Source organism: Balaenoptera ricei, chromosome 7 (assembly GCF_028023285.1).
Source record: "Balaenoptera ricei isolate mBalRic1 chromosome 7, mBalRic1.hap2, whole genome shotgun sequence".
Taxonomy (NCBI): domain Eukaryota; kingdom Metazoa; phylum Chordata; class Mammalia; order Artiodactyla; family Balaenopteridae; genus Balaenoptera; species Balaenoptera ricei.
The window spans coordinates 40324266-40347424 of NC_082645.1; the positions used below are offsets into that span (position 1 = coordinate 40324266).

The following is a 23159-nucleotide window of genomic DNA, read 5'->3' on the forward strand; positions in this document are numbered from 1 at the left end:
ACACATCAGTAGAGTGGCATCAGTTGAGGCTATGTGGGGATCATTAACAAGGCACTCCTACCACTCTCAGCCAGCAAGGTATCATAGGAGACCAAGTGAGGAGCTGGAAATCCCACTTCCACCCAGAAATAATTAGGAGAGCCCTCTCAGCTGTGAAAGGAGACAGAGTAGGGAACCTGGACTTGACTGCTACCTAGCAGTAATGAGGCAGCAGCCCCCCTTCCCCTACTGGGACTGTGTCAGAGGACATTAGCTAAAACAGAAGGTTTAAATAAGATCCAGATGACTATACTACCCAAAACAATCTACAGATTCAGTTCAATCCCTATCAAACTACCAATGGCATTTTTCACAGAACTAGAACAAAAAATTTCACAATTTGTATGGAAACACAAAAGACCTCGAATAGCCAAAGCAATCTTGAGAAAGAAAAACAGAGCTGGAGGAATCAGACTCCCTGACTTCAGACTATACAACAAAGCTACAGTAATCAAGACAGTATGGTACCGGCACAAAAACAGAAATATAGGTCAATGGAACAGCATAGAAAGCCCAGAGATAAACCCATGCACATATGGTCACCTTATCTTTGATAAAGGAGGCAAGAATATACAATGGAGAAAAGACAGCCTCTTCAATAAGTGGTGCTGGGAAAACTGGAGAGCTACATGTAAAAGAATGAAATTAGAACACTCCCTAACACTGTACACAAAAATAAACTCAATATGGATTAAAGACCTAAATGTAAGCTCAGACACTATAAAACTCTTAGAGGAAAACATAGGCAGAACACTCTATGACATAAATCACAGCAAGATCCTTTTTGACCCACCTCCTAGAGAAATGGAAATAAAAACAAAAATAAACAAATGGGACCTAATGAAACTTAACAGCTTTTGCACAGCAAAGGAAGCCATAAACAAGACGAAAAGAGAACCCTCCGAATGGGAGAAAATATTTGCAAACGAAGCAACTGACAAAGGATTAATCTCCAATATATACAAGCAGCTTATGCAGCTCAATATCAAAAAAACAAACAACCCAATGCAAAAATGGGCAGAAGACCTAAATAGACATTTCTCCAAAGAAGATATACAGATTGCCAACAAACACATGAAAGGATGCTCAACATCACTAATCATTAGAGAAATGCAAATCAAAACTGCAATGAGGTATCACCTCACACGGGTCAGAATGGCCATCATCAAAAGGTCTACAAACGATAAATGCTATAGAGGGTGTGGAGAAAATGGAACCCTCTTGCACTGTTGGTGGGAATGTAAATTGATACAGCCACTATGGAGAACAGTTTGGAGGTTCCTTAAAATACTAAAAATAGAGCTACCATACGACCCAGCAATCCCACTACTGGGCATATATCCTGAGAAAAACATAATTCAAAAAGAGTGATGTACCACAATGTTCATTGCAGCACTATTTACAATAGCCAGGTCATGGAAGCAACCTAAGTGTCCATTGACAGATGAATGGATAAAGAAGATGTGGCACATATATACAATGGAATATTACTCAGCCATAAAAAGGAATGAAATTGAGTTATTTGTAGTGAGGTGGATGGACCTAGAGACTGTCATACAGAGTGAAGTAAGTAGGAAAGAGAAAAACAAATACCGTATGCTAACACATATACATGGAATCTAAAAAAAAAAAAATGGTTCTGAAGAACCTAGGGGCAGGACAGGAATGAAAACACAGACATAGAGAATGGACTTGAGGACACAGGGAAGGGGAAGGGGAAGCTGGGACGAAGTGAGAGAGCGGCATGGGCATATATACACTACCAAATGTAAAATAGATAGCTAGTGGGAAGCAGCCTCATAGCACAGGGAGATCAGCTTGGTGCTCTGTGACCACCTAGAGGGGTGGGATAGGGAGGGTAGGAGGGAGTCGCAAGAGGGAGGGGATATAGGGATATATGTATACACATAGCTGATTCACTTTGTTATACAGCAGAAACTAACACGACAATGTAAAGCAATTACACTCCAATAAAGATGTTAAAAAAAAAAAAAAGATCCAGAATGTCATAACATAATACCAAAATGTCCAGGTTTCAATAAAAAAATCACTGTTGTAGCAGGAAGATCTCAAACAGAATGAAAAATGGCAATTAATAGATACCAACAATGAGATAACTACAAAGATGTTAGAATTACCTAACAAAGATTTAAAGCAACCATAATAAAAATGTTTCAATGAATAATTACAAACACACTTGAAACAAATGAGAAGTAAAGTCTAAGCAAGGAAATAGAAAATATAAAGAAGAACCAGATGGAAAGTGCAGAACTGTAAATACTGTAACTGAAGTTAACACTGAGTGGATGGGTTCAACAGTAGAGTGGAAGAGAGAGGAAAGAATCAGTGAACTGGAAGGTAGAACAATAGAAATTACCACATCTGAACACCAGAGAGAAAATAGAGTAAAAAATTTAAATAAAAACAAAAACAGAGCCTCAGGGATCTGCAGGAGTATAACAAAAGATTTAACACTGTGTCACTGGAGTCTCACAAGAACAGAAAAAGTGCAGAGCTGAAAAAAGTACTCAAAGAAATTATGGATTAAACCTTCTAAATTTGGTAAAAGATGAAATCCTGCAGATTCAAGAAGGTGGGTGAACCCCAAAGAGGATAAAACTAAAGAAATCTACACAAAGACACATAATAGTCAAACTTCTGAAACTAAAAACGAAGAAAAAATATTGAAGGAGCAGGAGATAAAAAACACCTTGTAGGAGAAAAATTATTTGAATGGCAGAAAAATTCTCATCAGAAACCTCATGGAGGATAGAAGGAAATGGCACAATGTGTTTCAGTCGTTGGAAGAAAAAAAGTCAATGCAGAATCCTATATCCAGAGAAAATATCGTTTGAGAATGAAGGGAGAAATCAAGACATTCTCAGATGAAAGAAAACTAAGAGAATTTCTCACCAGCAGACCTACCCTAAAAGAAAGGCTAAAGTAAGTTCTCTATACAGAAAGGAAATGATGAAAGAAGGAAACTTGGAACAGCAGAAAGGAAGAAAAAACATGGTAAGCAAAAATATCTTTGACAATACACGATGACTGTCTTTTTTCTCTTGAGTTTTCTAAATTATGTTTGATGGTTGAAGCAAAAATTGTAATGCTAATGTGGTTCTAAATGTATGTAGGGGATAACTGAAGACAATTATATTACAAACAAGAGAGGGTAATAAGACATGAACAGAGGTGAGATTGCTATACTTCACTCGAACTGATAAAATGATGCCAGCAGACTGTGATAAGTTATGCATATAATTTAATACCTGAGCAACCACGAAAAAAGACACACACACACACAAAACTATACAAAGAGATACACCCCAAAACACTATAGATACCTCAAAATGGAATTCTAGAAAATGTTCAAGTAACCCACAGGAATGACAGAAAAAGAAAATAGACAAAAAACAAACAAAAAACCCAAAATAGAACAAACAGAAAATAAAAATTAAAATGGCAGAATTAAGTGCTACATATAAATAATTACATTCAATGTAAAAGTGAAAGGAATGGATTGGCAGAATGTACTAAAACACATGACCCAACTATACGCTATCTGCAAGAAACTGTGTGTGTGTGTGTGTGTGTGTGCGTGTGTGCGTGTGTGTGAATTTCATAAAAATTGTATTCTCCAATAGTTGATTAAGCCCTCTTACCCAGTTCTGATTTTAGTTGAATGCCAGTGAGTCTCACAGGAAAAGACTTTTGTTTCACAGCCTCTGGGAATTCCATGCAGTTGTGGAATATGAGATTTAGAGGCTGAAAGTAAACTGGTAGAAATTCAAATCCATCTTTTATCTTTTAGATAAAAGTCTTTGAAATCCTTTTAGTGTGAAGTTATCAGCGGGCTTGATTCTCATATAACCTCATTACTAACCCAAGGATTATTCAAAATGCATGGCAAGCAGGGCTCTGGGGCTGAAACTCAGTTTTTATCAATCCTACCACCGGTGATAAGCCACATGTGGCCCACCGAGTTCTGCTTGGGAAATTCTGCCTGCTTGCCCCGTCCCCTCACCCCGCCTTGGAGATCACAATACAAATTCAAGGCTTTCGTAAGTTATCCACTAAAGAAAGCTGCTCAACCTTGAGCATTTCCAAAACTTATTGAACCACAGAACCCTTTTCCACGTTAACATTTCACAACTCACCTCGGGGTTTTGCGAGGTAAGAATGGATATTTTCAAGTGATTGATGCTTCAGATCTAAGGTCTTTACTGCTGCAAGTAATGGGGTATTCTCAATATATCTTTGTTGTATGGATTGGACTTGGTGAAGTGTAAGAAAAAATTCTTATCCAGTCTCGTCACTGATCACCATTTTCCCCCCCGGAATGGCGAGAATTGGCTTACTAGGTATTGGGCTTTTGCATATATCGTCTTGAAAAAAAAAACAAAAAAAAACAGGTTCATCAATTGTTTCTACTTTCGCATAATGGAATAAACTTCCAGTTAATAAATTAAAAGAGAGTTTGTTATAGACATGAAAGTATGAACAAAAAGTGGTTATATCATGTTCACCAATTGTTATTTTAAGGCTTACCCTTAAAACAAGATAATTCAATACTTGAGGGACAAACCTAATTTCCCAAACTGAAACCATGAAATGATTTACTTATTCCATAAATGTATGATCTTATCTGCTCAGATTTACACTCGGAGCAATAAAACCTCTGGCAGCTGCTCCTTGTTGTCTGAGGGAAGAGGAGACAGGAGATAAGAACGTTCCTGTATTTATTGCTTTCTTGAATGTCTGAGGTGGGAGTGGGGCTAAGAAAGGCGTCCCTAGCATGGCCTTTAACATCCAAGTCTGATACTAAATAAGTAAACCAGTCCTCTTTGAAAGATGTGGTAAAGCTCTCAGGGCACTGGCCTCCATTTGTTAAACCCCGCTAAAGTCTTAAAAAAATAAATTAAAAAATCATGCCATCTCCTCTTCATCAGAAAAACAACCACTCCAATTTTGAAATATTTTCGAGCTTTGGGAGAATCATTGCCAGGTGCAAAACCTTCAGGTTTTCTTGTGAGCTCATAAGGTGACCTTACTTTTACCCCACTCCAAAGAGCCCCCAGGATCTTGAGCAAGCTAGCGACTGCCCTGACCTGATCCCAAGTGACGAAATTCTGGTCGGGGGGCAGTGTGGAGACAGCATTTGGGGGAGGGCATTGACACAGACTCAGTTCAGGTACACACACCAATGTTGGGCAAGTCTTCGCCCTTAGCGAGACTCAGGCCACTCAGGTTCTGTCGGGTGGGGATGTCTAGGAAGAATATTAAAACCCCTGATTTTCATGACTCCCAAGATGTGTCTATGTGGTCTGTATTAGCTCCTTCTCAGGGCCGAAAATTCCTGAGCTTTCTTCTCTTGATGTTAGTACTTTGGTGAGGGGAATTTTTATTGCCTAATAAATAATATCATAGAAGGTCATAATTCCATATTAGCCACTAAATATCCAAAATGTATAAAGCATGAAAAGTTCAGTCCAAGATATGGATGAAAAACAGCTCAATGACATTTCTTAAGAATTCTTCTTTTTTTTTTTTTTTTTTTAATCTAAAAGTGGAGCAGGAACTTTCTCCTAAATCCCAGACTTAGAAAGCTGAGTACCACCTGGAGGCCTTAAAGAATTACACTGACAAAGCCATTTTTCTTTAAATTGTAAGTTAAAAAATTCTCCATAGAATTTTGGAAGAAATCTCAAGTTTTCAGACTCCTAAGCTTAGAGGGACTCTAGAAACTCACTTCATGGTCTTCGTCTGCCTTTTTGGAAAGATACTGAAATCATGCTGGGGAGAGATGGTGCTTCTCGATCTGGAATACCTTTACTGTTGGGTTAGTTTTCTCCTGTCATGAATTGTAGGATCCAGCTATGCTCATAGACAAGAAGTCTCTTTTGGATAAAGTCATTTTCTCCAGATACAATGAATCTATTTTTAATTATTCTGTCTTACTTGGAAATAGATGTTTCCCAGTAGTGTGTGTGAGCACACACACACACTTGGACACACACACACACACACACACACCAGTCTCCCCTACAGTCTTTTCTCTCCTTGAAGATCTTTGTTACCTGCCTCACTTTTTTTCTTTTAACCTTGTGTTCTTTGAATGTTTTCACCCCTTCGTCTTCCTGAAAATTACTATGACTCTTGCATCCTCAATCATCGCTCCAAACCTCTCCTCCCCTAAAAATAAAAATCAACACAGTGGCAAAATTTGTTGGAAGGCAGAGTTATACCACTGGGTCTTGGAGATTTTATGGGCAGAGAGACCAGTATTCTTCAGAAGGCCTCCTTTCTGCCACGGTGAAGTGGATCTCTCCAAGGAGATCTTTGGGACCGGATATCAACTTAACACAATATATGTTCCGGATGCTGTTAGATCCTAGCGTCGACACTCCTGTTTCCCTTTCAAGCGGGTTGGGCTAACATTTCCCGTCTCAATTAAAACATATTTTCTCTGTTGACAGAGACTAGATACTGCTACACTCAGCACACCATGGAAGTCACAGGAAACAGCATCTCTGTCACCAAGCGCTGCGTGCCGCTGGAAGACTGCTTGTCCACGGGCTGCAGAGACTCCGAGCATGAAGGCCACAAGGTCTGGCAACAAAGCAAGTGACAGGACAGCATAGTCAGCCTTCCTCCTCTCCAGACGCCCACCAGGGTTCATGAGCCAATCCTTAGTCCCCCACGTAGGCTGGCTTTTGACTGTCTTTATACCATTATGACAAGATGCTTCCTTTCCTGTTGGCGCTAAAAGAATAAAAATGTATACTAGGGCACAGGATAACTGGTATAAATTTTGTAAACACAAGACCAAGAGGGTATTGAAATTACTGCAAGCCCTTTCTTCACTCAGAAGAAAGTAATAAAGTTACCAAAAGGAACAGGAGCAAGGGGCCAGTTATGCCCTCATGGTAGAGCATTGCAGATGTACCAACAGTTCATTCAGCTGAAGATGGCCAAGGCAATTTAGCTTTGATAACTTTCTGTAAAGTGGGGTTCATATCTTTATTGGGATGCTCATTTGGGGAGGGTATCCATTGGCTCCTGAGTCATTTGAGCAGGTGACAAGAGGACCATCTCCTTGTGGGTTTACTTTCCTTACACTCCCTCTGGTGCCTGGTCAGAAGCACTCAGTGTAAAACAAACTTAGAAGGCAGCCTTGCCTTCTATGGAGAAGGAGAATATAGAGACTCAGAGAAAGGCAGCCTGACTCATGGTTGGAGTGGGGGACGCTCCTGACTCTCTTGCCCGTCGTTCCGAGCTGGCTGTACCTGTGATCTTGTATATCAGCCCTTGACCTTTATTTGGAGGCTGCCCACTTCTCCCCATCAGGCTGCCTTCCTGGTGGTTGGGGGCAACTCCCACTCTTACTGTTAGTAGGGACTTCTTTCTCTTAAGAAGACACCCAATTTTCAAGTAACTTGTCAAAAACACAATTAATTAAATTTTTTTCAGTTTTATTGAGAAATAATTGTCATACATAATAAGTGAAATATGAAAGGTAATCCCAAGGGTTTTACTTGACCTGCCCCCTCCCCCAAGCTAAGCTTGGCTCTCAGGTTATAGTGGCTACTTTAGCAAAGTGGAAGCTATAGATCAGAGAAGTGATGTCATGTGCTCAGGTGATACAGCTAGTGACAGAGACAGAATCCAAACTCACTTCTGACCTCTAGTTTCTCTCCTCAACATTATAATGTCGTCTTAGCCCATGTCAACTGTGACCAAACTCAGACCTCTGCAGGATAATGACTGTATAGGATATTAAGCATCATAGAGTTTTTAGAACATTACTGTGCATATGAAGTGCTTGGGGATCTTGTTCAAATGCAGATTCTAAATTGCTCAATTTGGTGCAAGTTTTGAGATTCTGCACTTCTAATAACTTCCCAGTTGAAGCTGAAGCTACAGTACTTTGTGTAGCCAAGGCCTAAAATAATTTCTGTCTATAATCCTTTTGGGTTTATTTTTTCTTATGATGCGTGAGGAAAGCAGTATAAAGCAGGAATAATTGCGTAAATGAAACCCCTTCAAATTTTAACTCACCCACTGGAATGGAGCTAATTATGCAGACAATTCTAATGAAAGTAAATATTTAAGTTTAAATTCACTACGTTGTAGCCACTTCACTTTCACTGTGAAAACTTGGCAAATGAACATTTACCATGAGAGTGTCTCTGAGAAAGGTAAGTATTACAATTCCCATTTCATAGATGGAAGAGCTGAGACCTGGGAAGACTGTAAAACTGTGTAATAATCACATGGTAGGATGTCAAAAACAGAATGCACATTCCTAGAAGTTTAGTCTGGGGGACGGGGGTTTATTGTGATAAACCAGGTGAAATTTCATCCCACCCCCTTAAATGCAGGGTTGGTATCTCCTTTGTAAAACAGGTAACTCTCATTTGAGTCTTGCTGTGAGGGAGACAATTCCTTCAAAAATCTCTGGCCCCTTCCCAGACCTGCCAGCTTCTCATCACCCTTCTTTTTCTCTTCCTTTCTTTCAGGTCTGCACTTCCTGTTGTGAAGGAAATATCTGTAACTTGCCGCTCCCCCGAAATGAAAGTGATGCCACGTTTACCACAACGTCACCCATGAATCAGACAAATGGGCACCGAGGCTGCATGTCAGTGATAGTGTCCTGCTTGTGGGTGTGGTTGGGACTCACGTTATAGCAGCTCAAAGGTGCCATGTGTCGTAGCGATCCATGGGGACTTCGAGGGTCCATAGTCATGCATGAGGCATTGGCCTGACAGTAGTCACACATGTGAAACCACAACACTCACGGATGTCTTCACGGCCAAGCACTTCCACTTACCACGGGGAACAAGTATTGCTCCAATGTAGTCATTTCAAGTCCAAAACCTCATCAAAGCAGCCTGCCCCCAAAACAGTCCCTGGGTTCTATACCATAAACCTTTGTTTCCCCTCCAAAAAATAGCTCTGCATTTACTGAGATTTGGGGCTTTTAGTTTGTAATACATGCACGAGCCACAGGAGGTCCTGCAGCCCTCTGAGATGTTAGGCATATGTTATATGAACACGTGTAGATCTGTGTTCTTCAGCAGAAAGGTCAGTGACCCCTGGTTTGAGTGGTCTGGTCATGAATTCATTTATAGCTTTAGAGTTTAAAACTTTGATTCCCAGATGAATGGACTATTTCCTTGGAGAGTCTGACCACGTCCCTAGAAAACTAGTAAGCAGTTTGTCCAATTTAATTGTCCCAATATTCTTCTCCTAATGGCGGGACTCAAGGGACATAAAAAAAGAAGGCAATCATAAAAGTTTTTTTGTATGGGAGGAGAGGTGGCTGGAGAAGGATTTTTCCCAACTTAATGGAACTAGCACCCATAAGGTGACTGTTTATCCCTTCATATAATTGGTGAGATTGGCCTTGATTTGGCACCTAACTATGCTCCATGAAATCCTGGATTCTACCTGGACCAATAGGTATCCAAAGAGGCTGACAGCAGTATGGGGCTATTTCCTCCAGCCCTGAGGTTCTATTCAGGCATAGCTAATTGAGACAGAGAGAGGATTTCAAAACGAAAGGCAGATGTGCGGGGTTGATCCGAGTTCATTGTGAGGGCGCAGTAAGTGTCTCTGCCAAACCTTTCATCTGCAATCTACACTGCCCCAGAGCCCTCTTTGTTCTCCCTCTTCCAGATCCCCAGTGACTTCAGGGAGAAGGTTCTGCATTAAGTTGTCTCAAGATTGATAGGAAAAGAAGATGTAATATCCTAGGATGAGAAGTAGATGGGCCACTGGAGTGATGGTGAGACTAGTAAAGAGACCCAGTGAGGTGTTTTTATTTTTTTCAGATGATTGCTTTTGAAGTAAATGGTAAGACTTTCACCATCCTTCCTATATTTTTGGCACCTCCAATTTTTTCTTCTTCCTTATAAATCATTTATACACTATTTATTTTTGTATGGCATAACTAGAGACTAAAATATATTGTAAAAGATTCTTTATTCTGAACAAAACGATCAAATTAGAATACATATTTTTCAACAGTGGTAGAGCTTGTAATATATGTTTGTTGAAAGTTATCTATAATATTTGCACCAGTGTTGAAAAAACTTAATTTATGTTGTGAGCAAGAGTAACGTGTTGGCCTCAAGGTTTTTGCTCGTGGTTTTCTCTGTGGTATTGTCCCAGAAGTATTCGGGTGGTGACCATCACTGGTATGAGTTTCTCTGCAGGGTTAGGGGGCATATTTGCATGAACTTTGGTGGAGTCGTTGCTGATCAGGAGGCCAGTTTTGTCAGGGTCCATCTGCCCTGCAGAGGAAAATGTCTCGGGATCATAAAATGAGCCCCCTCAGGGACCAAATGTGAACTGACAGCAGAAACTCTGAAACAAAATAATCTAAATTGCATCAAATAGCCTTAATTCAGAGTTTGGTAGGTTTATCAATATGTTGCTTACAATTGGGGCAGGGGAAGTAGAGGGAGAGAGAAAGCAAGACATTTACTAAGCACCTCTTATGTGCCAGACGCCACACTAAGCACTTTACATGAGTCGGGTCATGTAATCCCTGCAAGAACCCTGTAAGGAATGTTACTGGTATTTACACGTTACAGATGAAGGTACTAAGGCTCTAAGAAGTAACATGAAGCCTTTCCTTCCAGTTTAGGTTATATGGGATGAGGTGGGATGGAAGAGGAAGGAAAGGTGGAATTGCCACCCCTAGGAAAACTTCCAGGCCTGACATCATGGGAATTTGTCCATCTTATCATGTGGAGTTTGTCTAGTCCTGCTTCTATACGATGCCATTTGTGTGCGTCCCCAGACAATGTTTTTTTCTTTAGGGGGTGTGGGTATGGCTTCCTCATTCATTCCTTTTGCTATCAAAGAGGAGGCAGGTTGATCTTCCATCTGAGGATGCCATAAGACAATGACAATTTGATGTATATACCTACAAATACATTTTTGTGCATGGGTCACTCTCCACTGACACCTTCCAAGTACTGCATGTGATTAAAGTAAGAGATAAAGTCCAAATCTTGGTTCTTAATGAGAAGGCACCACTCCAAAGCCTCCCTGGCTGGTGTGTAGGGACCAGATCCACAATGGTGCAGACTCATCTGCCACCCAGGGGGTCACTGCTAATTCCACACAGATGTGGCTACATGCACCCCATGTACCTGTCAGAATGGCTGGTGTTTCATTCTCTTCAAAGAAAGTGCTTTGCTCACCATTCCCAGCCTCAAGGAGCCAAGGAAGGGCCATTCATGTGGAAGGCCCAGGACTAGTCATCTATCTGACTTTTCTACCACATTAAGCCTTCCATTAAATCCTACGGTTGGTGACAGCTTGAAGTGCAAAGAGCCGCAATGTGTATATCAACCTGTGTGCCATTTATTTATTTTTAGACTCCCCATTGCGTTCATGTCAATATGGGATTAATGCCTAAATTTTGTAAATAATTGTACATTTTGTAAATCAATGAATAAAGGTTTTAAGTGTATCTCACCGGGCTCCTCCCTGCAAATGCACATGCCAATCAGTGATTAAGGCATCCAGGTTATGTACAAGGCATTGATTGGGCTTAGTGTCAAAGGGAACTTCCTTCCAGGAGCTCACTTTTTAGTTGTATAGACAAGAGATACATGCATGAAAAGACACAAGACAATTCGCCCATGCCAAATGATTCATGCAGACAGTAAGTGCTGCAGAAAATCAAGGAAGGAAAGATTACCAGACCTTTTGATCAGATCTGCACTTTCCCTAGAACATTTTCTTTGTTAAATCAGGAAATATAAAAAGGGGTGTGTGTGTGTGTATCTATATATTTAAATACTATCCCATTAGCTCTTTATTTTCAAATTTTATTCTATTCTTGGGGTCAATTATGTTAGTGCTGTTACAATAGAAAACACTTTCCCTTGATGGTTTCTTCTGCCACAGGAAACAAATACTTGACTAGCATAAATGTCATTTTCATCTCTGCAACGAATTTATTGCATTTTTCTTAGTAAAACGATAGACATTGAAAATGACCTTGAAAAACTCCAGCTCATTTATGATTCCTGGTTATTCTTTAACACTTTTTATGTTGAAATTTCCAGAGAAATGCATGTTTTCCCTACAGTTAGAGGTTTTCTATTAGGCTATGGATGGGTGCTATGGCTGGTGCTTGTTAAAATGTCATACTCACATGAACATAGCTCTTATTACCAGCCTCTGTGAATAGCTCTGTGTGTTTACCTGCAGTAAACAGCACTGCAGGTCTACTGTGCTTTTATAGAAATCTGACTTTTGAAAACATAGATTTACATGGTAACCCGATTTGGGGGTTCAGAAAGGATCCTTTGCATTATAAAGGCATTTACTATTCCTTTCCTAATACATTTGTAAGGTTTTATTTGCAAACAAAATTTAGGGCATATCAGGTGTGTAAAGCCAGATGTGGTACCTTGGCTGCATTATGGTAACTTTTATCTGAAATACCAAAAGCGCTTTCACAAATAATTTTTTTAATAGATCTTTATTGGAGTATAATTGCTTCACAATACTGTGTTAGTTCCTGTTGCACAACAAAGCGAATCAGCCATATGCATACACATGTCCCCATATCCCCTCCCTCTTGAGCCTACCCCCCATCCTCCCTATCCCACCCCTCTAGGTCATCGCAAAGCACCGAGCTGATCTCCCTGTGCTATGCTGCTGCTTCCCACTAGCTGACTATTTTACACTCGGTAGTGTATATGTGTCCATGCTACTCTCACTTTGCCCCAGCTTTCTCCTCCCACCCCGTGTTCTCAAGAGCATTCTCTATGTCTACCTCTTTATTCCTGCCCTGCAACTAGGTTCATCAGTACCATTTTTTTTTCTTTTTTGTTTTAGATTCCATATATATGCGTTAGCATACGGTATTTGTTTTTCTCTTTCTGACTTACTTCACTCTGTATGACAGACTCTAGGTCTATCCACCTCACTACAAATAACTCAATTTCATTTCTTTTTATGGCTGAGTAATATTCCATTGTATATATGTGCCACATCTTCTTATCCATTCATCTGTCAATGGACATTTAGGTTGGTTCCATGTCCTGGCTATTGTAAATAGTGCTGGAATGAACATTGTGGTACATGTCTCTTTTTGAATTATGGTTTTTTCAGGGTGAATGCCCAGTAGTGGGATTGCTGGGTCATATGGTAGTTCTATTTTTAGTATTTTAAGGAACCTCCATACTGTTTTCCATAGTGGTTGTATCAATTTACATTCCCACCAACAGTGCAAGAGGGTTCCCTTTTCACCACACCCTTTCTAGCACTTATTGTTTGTAGATTTTTTGATGATGGCCATTCTGACTGGCGTGAGGTGATACCTCATTGTAGTTTTGATTTGCATTTCTCTAATAATTAGTGATGTTGAGCATCTTTTCATGTGCCTCTTGGCCATCTGTATGTATTTCTCGGTGAAATGTCTATTTAGGTCTTCTGCCCATTTTTTAACTGGATTGTTTGTTTTTTGATATTGAGCTCCATGAGCTGTTTGTGTATTTTGGAGATTAATCCTTTGTCAGTTGTTTCATTTGCAAATATTTTCTCCCATTTTGAGGGTTGTCTTTTTGTCTTGTTTATGTTTTCCTTTGCTGTGCAAAAGCTTTTAAGTTTAATTAAGTCCCATTAGTTTATTTTTGTTTTGGTTTCTGTTACTCTAGGAGGTGGATCAGAAAAGAACTTGCTGTGGTTTATGTCAAAGAGTATTTTTCCTAATTTTCCTCTAAGAGTTTTATAGTGTCTGGTCTTACATGTAAGTCTTAATCCATTTGGAGTTTCTTTCTGTATAGTGTTAAGTAGTGTTGTAATTTCATTCTTTTACACGTAGCTGTCCAGTTTTCCCAGCACCACTTATTGAAGAGGCTGTCTTTTCTCCATTGTATGTTCTTGCCTCCTTTGTTGTAAATTAGGTGCCTATATGTGCCTGGGTTTATCTCTGGGCATTCTATCCTGTACCATTGATCTATATTTCTGTTTTTGTGCCAGTACCATACTGTCTTGATTACTGTAGCTTTGTGGTATAGTTTGAAGTCAGGGAGCCTGATTCCTCCAACTCTGTTTTTCTTTCTCAAGATTGCTTTGGCTACTTGGGGTCTTTTGAGTCTCCATACAAATTGTAAAATTTTTTGTGCTGATTCTGTGAAGAATGCATTGATAGTTTGATAGGGATTGCATTGAATCTGTAGATTGCTTTGGGTGGTATAGTTATTTTCACAGTATTGATTCTTCCAATCCAAGAACATGGTATATCTCTCCATCTGTTTATGTCATATTTGATTTCTTTCATCAGTGTTTTATTGTTTTCTGAGTACAAGACTTTCACCTCCTTAGGCAGGTTTATTCCTATGTATTTTATTCTTTTTGTTGTGATGGTAAATGGGAGTGTTTTCTTAATTTCTCTTTCTGATTTTTCATTATTGGTGCATAGGAATGCCAGAGATTTCTGTGCATTCATTTTGTATCCTGCAACCTTACCAAATTCATTGATTAGTTCTAGTAGTTTTCTGGTGGCAACTTTAGGATTTTTTTTTTTCTATGTATAGTATCATGTCATCGGCAAACAGTGACAGTTTTACTTCTTCTTTTCCAATTTGTATTCCTTTTATTTCTTTTTCTTCTCTGATTGCTGTGGGTAGGACTTCCAAAATGATGTTGAATAAGAGTGGCAAGAGTGGACATCCTTTTCTTGTTCCTGATCTTTTTGGAAATGCTTTCAGTTTTTCACCATTGAATATGATGCTTACTGTGGGTTTGTGATATATGGCCTTTATTATGTTGAGGTCGGTTCCCTCTATGTCCATTTTCTGGAGAGTTTTTATCATAAATCAGTGTTGAATTTTGTCAAAAGCTTTTTCTGCATCTATTGAGATGATCATATGGTTTTTATTCCTTAATTTGTTAATGTGGCGTATCACATTGATTGATTTGCATACATTGAAGAATACTTGCATCCCTGGGATAAATCCCACTTGATCATGGTGTATGATCCTTTTAATGTGCTGTTGGATTCTGTTTGCTAGTATTTTGTTCAGGATTTTTGCATCTATGTTCATCAGTAATATTGGTCTATAATTTTCTTCTTTTGGGATATCTTTTTCTGGTTTTGATATCAGGGTGATGGTGGCTTCGTAGAATGAATTTGGGAGTGTTTCTCCCTCTGCAATTTTTTGGAAGAGTTTGAGAAGGATTGGTGTTAGCTCTTCTCTAAATGTTTGATAGAATTCGCCTGTGAAGCCACCTGGTCCTGGACTTTTGTTTGTTGGAAGATTTAAAATTACAGTTTCAATTTCATTACCTGTGATAGGTCTGTTTATAATTTCTAATTCTTCCTGGTTCAGTCTTGGAAAATTGCACCTTTCCAAGAATTTGTCCATTTCTTCATGATTGTCCATTTTATTGGCATATAGTTGTTTGTAGTAGTCTTTTATAATCCTTTGTATTTCTGCAGTGTCAGTTGTCATTTCTCCTTTTTCACTGCTAGTTTTATTGATTTGCATCCTCTTCCTTTTTTTCTTGATGTGTCTGGCTAAGGGTTTATCAATTTTGTTTATCTTCTCAAAGAACCAGCTTTTAGTTATATTGATCTTTGCTATTGTTTTCTTCATTTCTATTTCATTTATTTCTGCTCTGATCTTTATGATTTCTTTCCTTCTACTGACTTTGGGTTTTCTTTGTTCTTCTTTCTCTAGTTGTTTTAAGTGTAGGGTTAGATTGTTTATTTGAGATTTTTCTTGTTTCTTGAGGTGAGATTGAATTGCTATAATCTTCCCTCTTAGAACTGCGTTTGCTGCATCCCATAGGTTTTGGGTCATCGTGTTTTCATTGTCATTTGTTTCTATGTATTTTTTAATTTCTCCTTTGATTTCTTCAGTGATCTCTTGGTTATTTAGTAGCCCACTGTTTAGCATCCATATATTTGTGTTTTTTACAGTTTTTTTCCTGTAATTGATTTCCAGTCTCATAGCGTTGTGGTCAGAAAAGATGCTTGATATGATTTTAATTTTCTTAAATTTTCTGAGGCTTGATTTGTGACCTGAGATGTGATCTATCCTGGAGAATGCTCTGTGTGCACTTGAGGAGAAATTGTATTCTGCCACTTTTGGGTGGAATATTCTATAAATATCAATTACATCTATCTGGTCTATTGTGTCATTTAAAGCTTGTGTTTCCTTATTTATTTTCTGTTTGGATGATCTATCCATTGGTGTAAGTGGGGTGATTAAGTCCCCTACTATTATTGTGTTACTGCTGATTTCTCCTTTCATGGTCATTAGCATTTGCCTTATGTATTGAGGTGCTCCAATGTTGGGTGCATAAACATTTATAATTGTTACAGCTTCCTCTTGGATTGATCCTTTGATCATTATGTAGTGTCCCTCCTTATCTCTTGTAACTGTCTTTATTTTAAAGTCTATTTTATCTGATACGAGTATTGCTACTCCAGCTTTCTTTTGATTTCCATTTGCATGGAATATCTTTTTCCATCGCTTCACTTTCAGTCTGTATGTGTCCCTAGGTCTGAAGTGGCTCTCTTGTAGACAGCATATATATGGGTCTTGTTTTTGTATCCATTCAACCAGTCTGTGTCTTTTGGTTGGGGCATTTAACCCATTTACATTCAAGGTTATTATCGATATGTATGCTCCTATTACCATTTTCTTAATTGCTTTGGGTTTGTTTTTGTGGGTCTTTTTCTTCTCTTATGTTTTCTGCCTAGAAAAGTTTCTTTAGCATTTGTTGTAAAGCTAGTTTGATGGTGCTGAATTCTCTTAGCTTTTGCTTGTGTGAAAAGCTTTTAACTTCTCCATCGAATCTGAATGAGATCCTTTCTGGGTAGAGTAATCTTGGTTGTAAGTTTTTCTCTTTCATCACTTTAAGTATATCCTGCCACTCCTTTCTGGCCTGCAGAATTTCTGCTGAAAAATCAGCTGGATTCCTTTGTATGTTATTTTTTGTCTTTCCCTTGCTGCTTTTAGTATTTTTTCTTTGAATTTAATTTTTGTTAGTTTGATTAATATGTGTCTTGGTGTGTTTTTCCTAGGGTTTATCCTGTATTGGACTTTCTGTGCTTCCTGGACTTGGGTGACTGTTTCCCATGTTAGGGAAGTTTTCAGCTATAATCTCTTCAAATATTTTTTCAGACCCTTTCTTTTTCTCTTCTTCTTCTGAGACCCTTATAATTCTTATGTTGGTGCATTTAGTGTTGTCCCAGAGGTCTCTGTGATTATCTTCAATTCTTTTCATTCTTTTTCCTTTCTTCTGCTCCTTGGCAGTTATTTCCACCATTTTGTCTTCCAGTTCACTTATTCGTTCTTCTGCCTCATGTATTCTGTTGTTGATTCCATGTAGTGTATTGTTCATTTCAGTTATTGTGTTGTTCATCTCTGTTTATTTGTTCTTTAGTTCTTCTAGATCTTTGTTAAACATCTCTTGTATTTTCTCAGTCTGTACCTCCATTCTATTTCTGAGATTCTGGATCATCTTTACTATCATTACTCTGAATTCTTTTTCAGGTGGATTGCCTATTTCCTCTTCATTTATTTGGTCTTGTAAGTTTTTACCTTGCTCCTTCAACTGTGACATTTTTTTTTTGCTGTCTCTTTTTTTTTTTTTTTTTTAATGAGCAGTATTGTGTTTCTGTCTTACTGGTTGTTTGGCTTGAGGCTTCCAACACTGGAGTTTGTAAGCTATTGGGTAGAGCTGGGTCTTGGTGCTGAGATGAGGAACTCCATGAGACATCACTCTGATGAATATTCCCTGGGGTCTGAGGTTCTCTGTTAGTCCAGTGGTTTCGACTCAGAGCTCCCACCACAGGAGCTTCAGCCCAACCCCCGGCTCGTGAACCAAGATCCTGCAAGCTGCATGGGGCAGCAAAAAAAAAAAAAAGAGAACAATAACAAAGTAAAAAATAATATTAGACTAGGAAACTAACAGATATGTTAGAAAGAATATAAAAATTAAAATGTAGATGAATCAACAACCAGAAGGTACATCAGTGCCACAATAGTAAAAAAGAGGAGGAGGGAAAAGAAAATAAAAGGGGGAAAAGGCCTTGGCTGTGGAGGGCGGGGCCTAAGCAAGGGTGAGGTTTGGGTGGTGGGTGGGGCCTATGTTTAGGGCCCACAGGGCTGGAAAAGGCCCTGGGACTGTGGGGCGTGGAGTCTAGGCTCAAGGAACAGAAGGGTCCCAGGCATGCCCCCCACCCCTGTCTCAGAGGGCAGGGGACCTCACCTGGGAGCTCAGCAGGCTCCCCAGGACCAAGTGGGTGGGGCAAACGCCCTCCTCTCCTCTCTCGCTCCTCCAGATGGCTCCTCCCGCCTGCCTCTCCTGATCTCCCCGGTCTCCCTCCTATGCCCCCAGGACCCACACAGCCTGGATGGTGCTTTGGAGGAGGGGTACTGGCTTGGGAGCTCAGCAGGCTCCCTGGCCCTAGTGGGCCAGGCGATCACCCTCCGCCCATCTCCCACTCCTCCTGGAGGGCCCCTCCCGCCTGCGTCTCCTGTTCTCCCCGACCTCAGGGATGCTAATCTCCCTCCTCAGTCCCCCTACGTCCTACCGGTTCACTTTAGGTTTCCTCCCGTCTCCTTGGGTGTCAGAGTCTGCCATCAGTGGCCAGCAGGCGCCCTAGTTTTAGGGAGATGCTAAGCCCGCGTCTTCCCACGCCACCATCTTGATTCCCCACAAATGTTTTTAATTAAATTACCTTTAACTTACATACTAGGAGTGAAATATGTGAAAACTCTGAGCCTCTATTACCAATCCACATTGTAATTGGGAGAACTTGACCTTAAAAGATTCAGCCAATTTTCTAAGCTTGAATAGCAACTTGAGAGCAGGGCTAAAGCATGAATATTAGGCAGCATGACTTTGGCCTGGCATGTTCTCCACTGGAATCTGCTGGAAAACAGGTCTCTGAATTTTTTGAACATACACATTTCTAACCTATAATTTGGCGTTACAAAACCAACGCAGATTTCCAAAGTGTCTTCAAATTAAGCCTTCATTTTCAGCAGTTACTCTCTGTAGCTCGCATTAGAATCATGGCTTTTCCCATTAGCTAATTACTATTGTCTTGCTGTTTCCTTTGGCAAATTTTAATCCATTGCAGTTGTTTAAATTGGATGGGGTACGTAAGGCGGGGGTGGGGGGATCTCTATGTAGCTGTATTATAAGCTGACTAGAGACCTAAAATCCAGAAGCTGAGAAATGATTTCCGAGGGAGGCTCTTTGCTATTCTCTTAATAGCAACCCCTGATTCTTATATATTAGTTTATTGTGAAAGCACTTTCAACGTATAGTTGCTTCAGTTGGTCAACATGACCCCACTTACAACTTTCATAGCTAAAGCTTTGGAGTGCTTAAGGGAGGTCCCACTGGTAGCTTATACCACAAGGACTTTGATTCCTGATCCAGGACTCTTTGTTCCACACACACTTGTCACCAGGATGACATGCGTGATAGCCCTACCCTTCTCTGGCACTTTTACTGAAAAACCATCTCTCCGGTCACAAAGTTAGAGGTGACTAGGAACTTAGAAAACATCTAAACCACCCCCTTTATTTTATACAGGAGGGAAAAAGAACCCCAAAGAACCCAGACTATTTGTCTCTGAGAAAGCCACATTGCTTGCATTAAAGAAAAGATAAAGCTCATTGAAATGTCCCTTCTTTGATGCTCAAAGTAATTAAGACATGGGTAACGGAAAACAGTTTTTAGAGGTCTCCTCTTCCTTCACTCAACTGTGGGATGGGCAGTACCACAGTACCACAAGGACCACCAGCCTAGGCAAGGGCAGAGAATAAACCTGGAGATGGCAAACTTTAGCCAAAAAAGGCAAGCTAGCCTGATGGAGACATAGATTGTTCATTCTAACTTGAGAAGAAAAATATTCAGTGGAAATAATAATTTTCAGCATCATGGCCTTAAAAAGCAGGATTATTTGCCTAAATTAGAGATAATCAGTTATTCAGAAATGGTTTTCTCAGGGCTTACGGCACATCCAGTGTCAAAAATCAGCCTCAAAAGCCACACTCAGACCTGGAATTCAGGCCTCCACTGAAGTCCTCCTGTGGAGGTGACAGGATCATTTTGTCAAAGTGGGGAAGTGTGTGTGAAAAGCAGCTCTGTTGAGGATAGGCAAAAAAAAAAAAAAAAAAATCATCAGAAATAGCCATGATGCAAAAGGAAGGGCTAAAAATAAGTCATACTCTCAACACATCCATTCATCTTTGAGAAGAATTCAAAATCGACTTACTGTCTGGCCCCTATTTTCTCTCCAGAGGAGCATGACTGTTTGGGTCACAGGGAGTCTGCACCCAGAGCCTCAGCCTTCCCCACATCCCGTCTGCCTTCTCCCTGGTGTTCATGGGCCCATGGCTACTGGGCCGGCTTCCTGGCTGTCCACAGGCTTGGCTTTGCCTCAACCCCAGCCTCTCCCAGCAATACAACAGGACTGAGTGAGCAACAAGGGGCCACATCACATGGTGGCATGTGAAGACGAGTTGTTTGAGGACAGGGGTCATGCTTGAGGTGCTTGGCATTGAGGTGTCTGGGTGAAAAGGTGCAGAGAGAACACATTTGGGCTCACTCGTGACTCATGCAGCCTGGCTTGGCCCAGGCACAGGTCAGAACTGGGCATATCTCTACTTCTAAAGTCTTTCTAAAAGCTCAAAGGATTGGGCCCATCCCTGACTTTAATATCATATTTAATTAACTAATGACCCTGTGTGTGCTTTGCCAGCGACCTAAATACCAAGTGTGCCGTGTAGAGACGCACCTTCCTCCATGCAAGACAGCAGAGATCAACATGAAATGTGCAATCAGACCTCCCAAGAACTCTCTGTCTTCAAAGTTGGGTAATCTAAAGAACTGAAAGGTCTATTTGGAGTATTAAAAGTCTGGGAGAAAAGCATAGCTGGTGTGTTTAGGCCAGGCTAGGGTTGAACATATTGAGATCAGCCAACATGAGCATCTAGTCCAACTACTCGCCCACCACCACCTTCATTTTCTAGGAAGCGGTCAGTGAGGTCATCTCTATGCACCCATCTCAGGAGCTCCAAGCCATCCTGGCGGACTACTAGGAACCTGATTTGCGCTAGGGTCCCTAGGTCCCCTGTTCAGAGGTCCTACCCACTGAACAAATAGGGTAGACAAATATTGCCTCAAATTCTCAGAAGATGGACTCACCCTTTGGTACAAAGAGGTGAACATGTGACTTAGCTGGGAAATGCTTCTTTTGAGCATGAGCATGGACACTTCCACTTTAATATTTTCAGCCTGGTACTTGGGGCACTTTATTCTCGGTACTAACCCAAAGGGAATGATAAAGTGGAAAGAACAGGGCAAAGGCTGGAAGGCTCAAGAGAGCAGGTTGCATGAAAGATTGCAGATCGCTGCAGATAACAAAACTTTCCCAGTGTTGTGAGTGGTGGGGAGGCATCAGTGAGAGAGCAGCTGAGGACACACTGCCCACCACCCCACCAACCAGAACAGCCACAGAGGCCTCGGCAGGGCAGGTAAGGGTAGATGGGCAGTTGGAGTTTCTGTAAATGAGCTAAGCAAGGACGTAAGGCCCAAATTATTGAGATTCATGCAAGTTTCACGAAAGGAAAGAGCAAGAGCCTGTTCAAATGTACGCAAGAATTAGATCTCTCAGACCTGGTGGAAGCAGGAATTCCTGGTAGTACTTGAAGGAAGAGGATGGAGGTGAGGGAAGCAAATGCTCCTCCCCTGATTCTGAGACTTGAGGCTTGATATCGTGAGGCCAAATCCCAGTGCACCCACGTCTCCCAGAGCCCCATAGCGGTGGGTCTCAATGCCAACTGCACGTTAGAATCACCCGGAAGCTTTCTAAAAATAATAATGACCAGGCTCGATGTGGAGCGATTCTAATGTTTAATAGTTGGGCTGGGGTCCTTCTGCCCCAGGTGACTCTAATGGGCCGGCCATTAGCTAACAGACATGAATGGCTAAACATCCATCATTGATGATCAATAATAATCACAGAAGCAGTGTTAGTGAAGACCAGTCCAGAAAAATAAATCGTGACTGGTCCATCGGCACCCAAAACTTTTCAGGTTATAGTCATTTACAGCTAATTACCAACTTCTCCCAAGATTGACCTCATACCTTGCTTAAAATTCAATGTCATTTGATGCTCACCCCTCCCTACCAGTTAACTCTTTTCACTCACCAAACACCTGCTCGTGTTTCATGTCTTAGATTAAATGCAGCCCTGGGGAGTATTCTCTAACCTCTAATGTAAAGTGGAGCCCTCTTTCTACTGACTGCTAGAGAACTAAACTTCTCCCTTATGACGCTTTAATCACTTATAATTATTTAATTAGCTATTATTATGATTCCCCACTATACTGTAAACTCCATGAACATGGGTAATATCTCCTTTTTATTCTCAGCTCTTTTCCAAGTACCTGGTACACAGGACACAGAAGAGACAGATATTAATTTACCAGATCAAACCGATACAACAGGACCTTGCCTATGTAGTATTCCCTGCGGATGTTATGCCTCCAAAAAAGCCTGATCTTGGCCAAGTTCATGCATAAAAGTTGGAGGGTTATCTTCCTCTAGCTGATCCTGTCCAGTGATACCAACCTAGCTCAGAAGGAAGAAGTAATTCATTTAAACTGAGTTATTGAGCAACAGATCTAAGAAGTAGGGCAGGAGGTTTAGAGATGTTTATTTCCATCTAGTGCGAAGATCTTGACCTAGAAGTCCTTGCCTTACCAGGACCAGCCTGTAGAGCCAGCCTCAGCCCTCAGCTTCCTCCAACACTGAGCTTTATCTGTGTCTTGGAACTTGCAGGCACACTGGGTTGGAGAACTTTACAAAGTATTTACGCTCTTCAAACCTCCAACTTTCCGCTCATCCTCCACAGGTGGCGCTCCTCCTACTTTACACGGAAAAGAAAAATAAGCAATAGAGAACACCTCGACTTACTGCCACCAAACCATGCACCTCATTCCATCCACACTGATGCTCTCTGTCCCTCCCATGTGGCGTGGACAGGGTTAATCCTGCCTCCTGTGCACAGGATCCTCAAGGACCTCACTGTATAGACCACTCCCCAGCCCCCA

At 40.7% G+C, this 23159-nt stretch overlaps 1 protein-coding gene across 6 annotated transcripts in view; it reads left to right on the top strand.

The window, feature by feature from the left end:
* Positions 1 to 11679, top strand: part of LYPD6 (LY6/PLAUR domain containing 6) — a 110844-nt gene extending 99165 nt beyond the window's left edge. For 4 of the 6 annotated variants that reach the window (XM_059927131.1, XM_059927133.1, XM_059927134.1 and 1 more), the window contains 3 exons: positions 6516 to 6646; positions 8559 to 8677; positions 9718 to 11679. In XM_059927131.1, the coding sequence (XP_059783114.1) occupies positions 6516 to 6646; positions 8559 to 8677; positions 9718 to 9769 (302 nt within the window). In that variant the 3' untranslated portion in view covers positions 9770 to 11679. Of the gene's footprint in view, positions 1 to 6515; positions 6647 to 8558 lie in introns of all 6 variants that reach the window. The other 2 variants (XM_059927132.1, XM_059927135.1) reach the window with 2 other exon arrangements.
* Positions 11680 to 23159: the final 11480 nt, after the last annotated feature.